At 38.8% G+C, this 11,292-nt stretch overlaps 1 protein-coding gene across 4 annotated transcripts in view; it reads left to right on the forward strand.

Annotated features, from left to right (window-relative positions):
• The window catches only part of XRN1 (5'-3' exoribonuclease 1), a 106,810-nt gene extending 101,315 nt beyond the window's left edge, over nt 1-5,495 (forward strand). For all 4 annotated transcript variants that reach the window (XM_026497175.4, XM_026497176.4, XM_026497177.4 and 1 more), the window contains one exon: nt 501-5,495. In XM_026497175.4, the coding sequence (XP_026352960.1) occupies nt 501-806 (306 nt within the window). In that variant the 3' untranslated portion in view covers nt 807-5,495. The remainder of the gene's footprint in view (nt 1-500) is intronic.
• The last annotated feature ends 5,797 nt before the right edge of the window (nt 5,496-11,292 follow it).

Here is an 11,292-nt window from a genome sequence, read left to right on the forward strand (position 1 = left end):
CAGAAGCCCAGTACTGGTCTGGGTGCTAAGAATATGTATTAATGACCAGTGCTCAGGGTGCCTAGCTGGCTCAGTCAGTAGAGCATGCAACTCTTGATCTCAGGGTCATGAGTTCAAGACCCACATAATATATAGAGATTACTTCAAAAAAAATAAAATAAAAAATAAAAATATTTTTTTAAAAAAGAATCTATATTATGACCAGCAGTGACCAGTCTGACCTGGTCCCTGCTGTCTTAAGTTTGTGTTCCAACAAGTAATAATAATTACAGCAAGTAATATCCTTTTCTAGCATAAAGTGATTTTAAAATCAGGAATATAAATTTTTTTATATTTAAGTTATGGAGAATTTTTAAATTTCCTTTTACTTCTGAAGTCTGGTTTGGAGATTATAAGTGGAAGTCACAAGTCGGCATGATTGACAAATATTAGCAACATGGTTTATGACACTAGTTTTTTCTGTGTACATTGTTAATTAATGATGCTTTTATTCCTTAAAGGTTACTAAAAAAAGGGTTGCAAATAAAAAGAACTTTGAAAGTAAGGAGGCCCAGAGTTCTCAAGCTACCCCACTTCAGACTAGCCAGCCAGGGTCTTCCAATGTCACCAAAGTGATTCCACAGGAGAGTTCATCAGCTTCCTTAAAGTCCTCTCAGATTACTCAACCTGCATCTTCTTTTCAAGTTGAAGCTGCCTCCCAAGGCCATAGTATGTCTTCTCATCACAAGTCAACACCAAGCTCTTCTTCAAGAAGAAAATCAAGAAAACTGGCCGTCAATTTTGGCGTTTCTAAACCTTCTGAATAAATTTGGTACTTGGAATTAAATTAATTTCTTTCCTTTCCACCCACCTTTTTAGAAATCCATATCTGTGTCTCATAAAAAATTAGAATGTGCTATTTTAAAATAATATGTTTTGATTAAAAATTTTCTTTTCAAATGAAAGATTTTTAATTTGTCGTCAGGCACTTTTCATGCTGTATCAAATTGTGCATCTTAAACATGTGCAGTTTGTTTTACATTGATGATACCTCAGTAAAGCTGTAAAGAAGAAAAACTGAATTAAACCTTGTGTTAAAATGGTATCAGTGGACTAAGCATTAAAATGTACCACTCTACTCTTGGCCTCTCATCAATAGAAGTACCTGAACTATGAATTAGACATCGTAGTGCAATAATGATAAAAAAAATTTTTACACTATTGAGGGAAAATTAAATGGAGCATGAAAATTGGGCCTCAAGTGTAATCTGAGTGTGGATTTTATTTCTTTTTAATGATGTGACAGGTTTGCCAGGAGAATGGCTCTTATTTATCTAAGTATTTTAACTTACATTTTGTTGTCTCTGAGGGTCCTTTAGACCTGCTGTGAAATGATCACACTTGTGGTGGTGCTGCCCGTTTTGCTTTATTCTAAATTTTGTACCAAAGCAACTTTAGAATACTGATCAGAGTATTTCATTTAACTGCTTAGAACTATAAATAGCAATCTAGATTTGAGCAAGTAATTACAATTTTTTAGATTATTCAAGAACCAGCATTAGAAATTTCTAATAAAATTAAGTTTCAAAATCTACAGGGTACAACGACTACAAATTAATCTTCTAATAGAATAAAGTAAAATATATTAATCATGTTGTTAGTTGAAATAAATTGTGTTATTCTTTTGTATAGCTTTTTACCTGCTTAAACATATATGAGAGCTTCTTTGTTGGTCCATGTGTAGTGCTTCTTGACACTGATGAAATGCTAATTTTTTAAAAAGTTCTGAGGTGTGCTATAATACAGGCACGATCGGTTTGTGATGTACTTTATTTACATAACAAACGCCTGTCTCATTCTGTTTCCATATTTTTAGCTTTATGCTGAACTGCTCAGTGACTCTGGCATTTTGTCTTTGCATGTCATGTGTGAGTGTGTATTGTTCAAGCTGTGGCTGTTGAAATTATTTTAGAGTTTATGAAAATTTCTCAGTGGTACCAGGACCTGAGTTTTTATATATACACATACATACATACACACACACACAAACACACACATATATATTTATCCTTCAGTTTTTGTGATATGCTTATATTTTTAACGAAGTAAGTTATCATACTTTTTTAAAAAGTAGGAACCATAATGTTTGTATGGAGCTGCTTATTATTATATCCAGTTTCATTTAACTCATTAAAAACCCTGCCATGAGTCTTAAAGTAGTCTATTTGTTTTTTTTTTTAATGCTGGTATTGAACTAAATGGATTCCTTTCTCCAACTGCTGATTTCAGAGCTTCTCTAAATGTTAATGGGATATTTGTATATTAGTAGTGCCTTTAGTGTAAGAGATAAATGTTCATTATTTGTCATATATTATAGTCATGTGCGTTTCTGTGATTTTATTTTCTGTTAATTTTCCAGATTCAGATGTTCATTGGTTCCCAGCATGTCCTTGTTGGGAATGTTTATCTGTAGTGGAATCTTGAATAATGAGGCTCAAATAATTCTCAGTGTTTGTCCTTAGTGTCTCACAAACTCTGTATTTGTTTTAAAAGGAAATCTCTATGATGAGAATACAATACAAAAAAGTTAAATTGTGAGAGTAATGGTCTATTAACCTCTTACTACTTTAAAATGTGTAATGTTTTTCACCTTATGTACTTGTACAAACTCCAGCATTCGAGAATTGCCTCGCTTATCACTGCTGTGTGTCCCCTCTAAAAACAGTGCACAACCCACATCTTTTTTAGAGTACAAGGGAAGGAGCATGTGCCATCTTCTGAAAACTCCAAGATAAATTTAACAAGCGTATTGCCACTGAACCCATAAGGATATTTCCCCAGCGTTGGAGCAAAGTGAACTGATAATTCTACATGGATAGACAGCAAAAGTGTTTTCTTTTTGTTCCTTTCTCCCTTTTTAAAAAACACATAGTATTCTAAAGTTCAAGACTGAAGAGAAATTAAAATAGGAAAGAGCTCGATAATGACTAGATTAGTGGTCAAGCCTTCATCTCTATTCCTTTCCCTTTGTAGACCTCTTCCAAATGTGGGCATGAGATCAATAGGAGATCAACAGGACTTGTGCCTCCCTGTGCCGGACACTAGAAACAGAGACTGTTTTTATCTCATGATAATCTTGAGGAGGCTGGATTTGTTGATAGAATGGGAAACTTACAATTTTTCCCTCTTGGATGGGGCAAACTCAGACCAGCTCAAAGTTGAGATATATGCCCATTCAACTGTTGAATCTGCTGTGAACTTTCTGTGAAAGCTGTGGTATCTATAGGGCCCAGAAGAGCGAAGTCCCCAGATTGCTTCATGCTTCCACATAACCGAAGGAGTTAAATCTAAATATTCTTATTCAGTAATTTCTTTTTTTTTTTTTGAGTGCATTAAGCGAATTTTGAAATTGATTCTTCTAGTCTCGTTTTTCCTTGTTACAGTTGCCTGCACTACCTGACCATCACCTCGTTTTGTAATTTGACAAAATGTATTGATTGAAATATCATGCAAAGTCTTAAACATCTGAGAGTCAGTTGCATGAAACATTAATTTTGCCTCTGTGTGTACCTTGGTTTCAATTTAAGATGTCCCTTGCTTTTCAGAGGGATAAGGAGTACTTTTAAAACTGAAAAGATAAGGTTTGTTTTTGTTTTTGTTTTTGTTTTATTGGTGGGAAAGATGAACTCTTGATGCAGGTTTTTTTGTTGTTTTTCCTTTCCTACGATCAGGTATTTGCTTTGGTTTTAGACTGATATTTCCAAACTAATCGAGAACCTTCATTTAAGGGGAGGAGCAGTGAAGGAGGAGTTGGAAGAAGGAAACCAATGATATCCAATCACGGCATTTCAGACTATATTCTATCTTTCTAGCTTGAGGAGACAGATAAGTTGCAGGGATTTTTTTTATTCACTCACTTTTTAATCTCTGTTCTGTATTAATGAGTCATACATTTTTGTAGTGGTTGTCTAATTTTTACTTTAAGGTAGATAAAACTGTCCAGATCTCCACTGAAGTTAGGCCTAATGTGCTTTGTCTCATTGTTCAGAGCATCTTTCTTAAAGCAACAGTGTACAATTTCCCCGCTTTTCAAGCTTGCTGTCTTTCTTAGGATCATCTTGCTTCCAAATTGTGTTTTTATTATAGAGGAGAATTAATTTATTGGAGAGATATAACCGTGACAAGCATTCTCTACTTTAAAAAAAAAAATTAATCACTTAAGTTCCTTTATCATTTTTCTAGAGATAGTGGTAGTATTCAGACTGGCAGTGTTCTTTATGTATATTTTGTAAGCTTTGTCAGTGGAACAGTCTTTTTCACAGAAGCTTCCTTTCCTAGTCAGGATAAAGCTTAAAATTCCAGAAATGAATATTTTTCAAACTGACCTGGTTTGTATTTCCGTTAGACCTCTCCATCTTCCGCCAGGGAGCAGTAAGAGACAGTGTTGGAACAGACCGGACCAGCGCCGAGTCCGCAGGCGTGCGCAAGTCTCCCTGTTACCATACTGACTTAACAGCTCGGGTATCACTGATCTTTTTTTTTTTTTTTTAGAGAGAGGGGAAAAAAATAGTGTAAAATAGTTTTAGTAATTGAGAATATCAGCAATCTATAGCTGCTTTTGTGTTTGTGTGTATGTCAGTGAACCAACAATTCTGCCTTGCTCAATCAATGCAGTCAGCCATCTCAAGTGCAATTTGTGGTGGAGACTCTGGTTTCCAGTAGATAGTCTTACATCGCTAAACCTGTAAAAATTATTTTTTTTTCCAGCAGTACACCCATTGCTATTGATTTCAGCAATTGGTATACTATTGCCTAGGCCAAATAATTAAGTTTATACAGATGTTTTAGTAATTTGAAGCCAAATTCTCATACTGTTTCTCGTGAAATAATAGGACTGAGAATTTGGCCCACAGTTTGCTTTAAGTTATCTTATTCCTTTCCCTTTACTGCTAAGGGGCTTTTTCCTTTGTTTTGGGGTTTAGTTTTTGTTGTTGTTTTGTTGCCTCAGGTCTCTTACGTTTGCTTTTGCTTGCGCCCAGTTGCTTCTTTGAGGGTTTTCCTCTGTTTTGAGATATGAGTAATAAATAGTGTGCTGTATCATCAAAATATTCAACATTCTGTTCATTTAAACAGTATAATTCATACATACATACATACCTTAATTCATTTCTTTTCTCACATAGCTATTTTATAAGTAACTGGAATTTTTCATTAGATCTTATACAGAGCAGTATTTTATTAAAAATTCAAAAGGGAAGACTTTTATGTGCTCATTTTGTAGTTTTTGTTTTTAAAATATCTTTACATTGTCTGCAATTAAAGTGTTTTAAACTTGCATTGGAATGGACTCCGAATGTATTTTTGTGTTAAGTTGTACATTTGTAGATCTCTAGCATGAAGTTAGCCTCAAAATGTTGTGCAGAAGGATTTTAAAATATAAGTCACTGAAAGAGTTTAAACATCTATACATGTTAAATGCTATATGGATTTTAATTAAACACTTGAGAATGATTTCATAAGCTGCTTGTTCTTGTATATTTGCATTAATATCAAAAGTAGAAACATTACAGTATTCACTTAAGCCCTCTTTTTACATCTGTATTTTGAACCTATGTCATTTAGAGTAAACTGAGACAGATTGGTTGGTGGAAAAAGTCTGACGATTGTAGATTCAGATGGCCACTGTTGAGAACCTTACTCTACTTATTACTAGTTATAAATAAGTTATCATATTAGCATTGCCAAGTTATGTAAAGCCAAAGCCTCCGTTTCTTCATCTTCTAAAGGATGAAAACACTCTTCGTGTTGTTAATATGTATAAAGCGCTAGGTACATACTAGGTGTATTACAAATGTTCGTAAATAAGGATTTGGCCTGTGTATGTGAAAATCTGTTAACTGGGCCCCAAACACAGAGTCCTCTGGATGGTGCCAGATACCTCTGCGCTTTTCCCACGGAGTCACTCCAGTACTAGTTCGTAGAGTCCTTGTGCTTCACTTGGGCATCGGGGATACTCAGCTCTCTCTGTTCTTCTCTTTCCCTGTCACAATCCTCGCTATCTTTTCTACCATGCAGGGGAAGGTTCTTACAGAGGCGCATAGAAAGAGGCTCTAATTTCTACTGATACAACCGGGGAGTCTACAAGACTTAACATCTTGCTAATATTAGCCATGTCTCACAATGTAACTCTGATACATTATTTTACCAGAATCTCCCAATGATATGGGTGGGAAGGAGTTGGAAAGAAGGGTTAAGGAGGGAAGAAAATTTCTTCCTACTCTCTCTGCTTCCAGTTCTGCCCAATAAACCTCAAACTGCCTTTGATGTTGTACTTCACTCAAAATCCCAAGGAGCAATCACATCCTGATACAGTATTTGGCCCTCTGATCCAGCAGGAGGCCTGTGGTCTAGGCTTACCAGTAGAGACTTAGCTATTTTTCCACTTCATTTCCCCAGACTGTCAGATCCTCACATAGTAACCACCCCCTCTTCACCCCAACTCTATAGCATCCTTGGGGCTTCTCTCCAATCTTGGTGCCAATTTTTTTGACGTGAGCATCAAAACAAATAAACCAGGGCACCTGGGTGCCTCAGTCGGTTAAGCATCTGCCTTCATCTCAAGTCATGATCCCAGAGTCCCAGGATCGAGCCCCCTGTCAGGCTCCCTGCACAGCGGAGAGTCTGCTTCTCCCTCTGCCCCTTCCCCCTGCTTGTGTTCTCTCTCTCTCTCTCTCTGTCTCTCAAGTAAATACATAAAATCTTAAAAAAAAAAAAAAAAGATTTAAAACTAAGACAACCAGAATCCACTCAAGCTAGCTTAAGGAAAGGAAATTTGTTGCAAGAAATGGGGGCAATCTTAACAGAATCCAGTCCTGGAAGTACAATCAGGCCTCTCAGGACCTGAACCTTAGGGGGTTGCTGTCCAGTTCACTCTGTCTTCTCTCCATGGGGCTATCAGGTCTGTGGTCTCTGTAACTCCGTAGATCAGGTCACTCATCTGCAGAAGGGGTGAGGGGAGTGGAGGGATGGGCAGGTCATTTTGAGAAACTGCCGCTGCTGCGGCTGTGAGTTGATAAGGAAATTCCAACCTCTCTGAGACTCTTCAGCAACAACCACATCCTGGGCCAGCAATCCTTACAGTTTTTACATAAAAGGAGGCCTGCAAAACAGTTTTACCCTAATAGTAACCAAAGTTCACTGGAGGACATGCTTGCAAACAGCTCTCATAAAAGGGTCATCCCTGTTAAACTTCAACTTGGAAAATGGTTGCCTTTAGAATTTTCCAATGCTTTATGCAGTCACTGATTCCTAGTTATAGGAGTCTTAGCCGTGTTTCACTGAGTTCCTAGATAGAAGATCAGTAATTCTACTGATCACGAAATGCTTACTAAGTGCCTAATATCCCAAGCCAATATTACAAGTGGTTTACGTCGATATCTCCTTTAATCCTCATAACCCTATCACGTAAATAGGTTTTACCTCTCCAATAGTCTGACTCCAAATCCTACACTCTGAAGCACTTCACTATACGAGAAGGTTCAGGTTTCATGATCTAGTTTTTACACCAATACTGTGTAGTTAGTTTTATTATGAATAGACTCTCATTTTATTTGCTATTTATTGGTCTCTTTTAAGGGTTTAGCACAAGCATAGCATTAACAAATGTAAGAGCTAGTCTTGACTATCTTGACATAAAAGTCAGTAGAAGAGGGACAAGTAAACCACCAGGCACAATACCAGTATAACCAGTACACAAGAAGGGAACCTCACAGGCTGGGAAGGTATCACGGTTTCTTTTCTGAAGGAGCTGCATCTCAAAGGACTTAGGTGAGGGGAGGAGACCCACCAGGGATGGGTTCTGTGAGGCGCTGATTAAGAGAGGTCCGAGGTAAAACGAAGGTGAAGGTAGACACTAGATCACAAAGAACATTGCAGACCATGTTAAAGTGTTGGAATTTCATCCTAGGGGCTACCTTAGTCAAAGCTGTTTTATTTGGATGTAACAAAATCCCACTTAAACTAGCTCAAGAAAAGATAAACTGAGGGTCGAGAAGATTTATCATATGGATGCAGGACAATTGCCTAGAATCCGAGAGCAGGAACACAGCTGGGCTTCAAAGAGGCCTGGTCCAAGAACAAGAAAGCTATCAGGAATATAGATGTATCTACTTTTCTAGTCTCACCTCTGCCTAACACTCATGGCTTCCCATTCCAGCTGTACACTGCTTCAGTTCCAGCAACCAGCCGGGGACTAGCATGTCTCCATCGCAACTCCAGAGGGGCTGAGTTTGTGTCAGATGTTCACCTCTGCCTAGGCAAGTAAGGTCAACTAATACAAACATGGCTGCTGTGGCCCATTCCTGTGGAGTAGTGTTCTTTAGAGCAAGAAGGGTCAGGATAGGGAGCCATCCCCAGAATGCTCTTCTATTAGGAGCTGTAAATATGATTTTAAGAAGGGGTTGTTTGCTTTCAAAATGAAAATGGGCGGCATTATATAGACTAGATTAGAGAGAGGAAATCCTAGGCAGAAAGCTGTTTCAGTAATCCCAGTACGAATGAAGCGGCCGCACCAATTCCTAGAAGCTCTTCTATTGTTCAGTATGTTGGCTCTCAAAGTGAAAGAAGAAATGTGGAATCAGGATCAACCTCTCAGCCTGACCTATTAGTATTCTACAACCGTACACATGGATTATCAGGAACACAAACTCCTATTTCTTACCGAGAACGTATCACCGAGTCAGAGCAGCTCTCAGCCACAAGGTCACGGATGGCGGGGAGGTGTTCTCTGCTTACTGTGTTTGAGCACCACGCTGTACAGCAGACAACTGGGCACAAACTGGTGGAGAAATCCCTTATGCCTGAGGCTGGGCATTACTCCACTGGGTCAGTTTCTGGGCTTTACAGTTTGTATTATTCACAGGTACAAGTCACTTATGAAGACATGAATTATGTCTCCATGAATATAGTCCTGAAGTTCTGTACTCAAGCCTCAGTACTAATAACAGTTACTACTTACGGGGTGGCCACTAGGTACCAGTCATTTTATATAACACTTTCACCCTCAAAACAATTATCTAAATTATATAAAAATAGTACTAAATCACTTAACAAATAAGGACATTAAGACACAAAGAGGTACATAGCTGGAATTCAAAAGAAATCTGTTGGATCCTCCAAACCCATGTTCCAGCTTACATTCTCTTTTTAAATTAAATTTTAGTTATACAAGCAATACATGGCTACATTTCCTACAAATTTTTTTAAGCATGACAGGTGAGAGTAAAATCTTTTTGGCCACCTGGTAGAGTTAATTCCTGTGAGAGTGGGGTGTGTATCCTTCCAATCTTTTTTGATACCGCACACACTATCTGCACATATAACTACTTATAATTGTTTTTTGTTTTTATTTTACATAAATGGCACCACGCTTTATTCATTATTCTTAAATTTGACTTTTACCCTCAAATATCTCTGAGACCTGACCTGCTCTGCCTCTCACTGATACTCCCCTGCCTGAGCTACCTGCTCCTCTCAAAACCTGAACGCCTCAGCACCAGACACATTTAACGGACCTTTTTTTTTCTTTTTTCTACCATCTCATTATAAAAATTTCCTTAAAAAATAGCGAAGCTTAAAATATTATACATCCATATATACCCACCACCTAGATTGTACCATTAACACTTTACTTGCTTTATTATATATCCATCCATCTATCCATCCACAGGAATTTTAATGCCAGAAGAGCTCCCTGAAGCACCTTGTAAGTCACCAGCTCTGCTTCGGTTGTCAAATGACCAATATTATGCCTAATTGGATGAGTAGGGAGCAGCAGTAAAACTACCTCCGGAATCCAGTTCGTCAGATGTCAGCAGAGGTCTCCATGCTGGAAAGGATGTGTTTTAATGGGAAAGTGACCTATCATGCAGGATATCCAAGAATACTTGACTGAAGAAATCACTCAGAACGGCCTAGAATTGTACGCAGGGTTGAAAAGACCATAAGAAGTTGCAATACGTATTGGACTGCCGTAACAAACTGTCCTGAGTCCCTGCTTCTTTAGAGGGAGGCACCAAAAGAGCACCCTCAAGAATCCAGAGTGACTTCAAGGAAGCCATCATGGTGGATAGCTCCCCCAAGTGGATCAGTGTCTTTCCCTATCCAGCTCAAACCCGAGGAGTAACAGCCCTGAGCCAGCTGTTTGCAGCACCAGGATGGCAGTAACCTCTGTACAAAACAGTAAGTCCATCTTTATTCCCTTTGACGTGGAGGAATTTGTTGTCAAGATCCTCATTGTGACTAAACCTCTAGTTGAGTGGCTGAAAAGATAATACTTTATATTCCTCTATGTCTGACATGTTTTTTTAAGGAATGTGGCCAAAAACGAACCAATAAAACAATGTTTTTAAAAGAGAGCATTCTCGAGCACCTGGGTGGCTCAGTCGATTAAGCACCCAACTCTTAATTTCGGCTCAGGTCGTGATCTCAGGGTTGTGAGATCGAGCCCTGCATTGGGCTCCGCACTGGGTGTGGAGCCTGCTTGGGATTCTCTCTCTCCTTTTCCACTTGCCCCTCCCCCATCCCTCTCTTAAAAAGAGCATTCTCTCAAAAGTGGTTTTGACAACTTGCAGCAAAACTTAAGCATACAGCAGTTTAGTTGCAGTTTTGTCTGTAGAAATTCTTCAGTTACATGCGTTCTAGGAATATGTTCCCACTTCAGTGATTCATGTTACTGGGCCTGTAACATGTAGGAGCAGAGAGACCAGCGTGGTGCCCCACGCACCTCTGAGGCAGAAGTGTTTTGCAAAGCAAGCAAGAGGTGATACAGTACCAGGAGAGGAGAGCTTTCTGGCAGAAGGCAAGAAATTCCTAGAGGACATGCCAGTGGGGACCTGGGGTAGATTTAGTGGGGCTGGCAGTGCAGAAGGAAGAATCTGCAACAGTACTTGAAGGACATACTCTGAAATAATATACTCCACATGTATTAGTTAAGGGCCTACTATGTGCCGGGCACTGCCAGGAAATTCAAGTTTTCAGGGAAGAAGTCCAAAGGAGGTGAAAGAGAAAATGAGAGCTTAGCCAGCATACATTGTCCTTTCTATTCCTCTCTGGAAAGGAGAAAGCATTACAGAGCACGGTCAGAGAGTCCTCATGAGGGGACTCGGCAAGAGAAGAGGATGCAAAGCCCAAATTAGCAGCATCAGACAAGTGCTGGTGTCCACAGCGAGGAGCCCAGGAGCTTAAACCCCAGGATCTGTACACGTTGCAGCATCAGCTATGAGACAAGCTATCAATGCAGTTTTTGTGACCTTT

This window comes from Ursus arctos, unplaced genomic scaffold, assembly GCF_023065955.2.
Source record: "Ursus arctos isolate Adak ecotype North America unplaced genomic scaffold, UrsArc2.0 scaffold_20, whole genome shotgun sequence".
Taxonomy (NCBI): Eukaryota; Metazoa; Chordata; class Mammalia; order Carnivora; family Ursidae; genus Ursus; species Ursus arctos.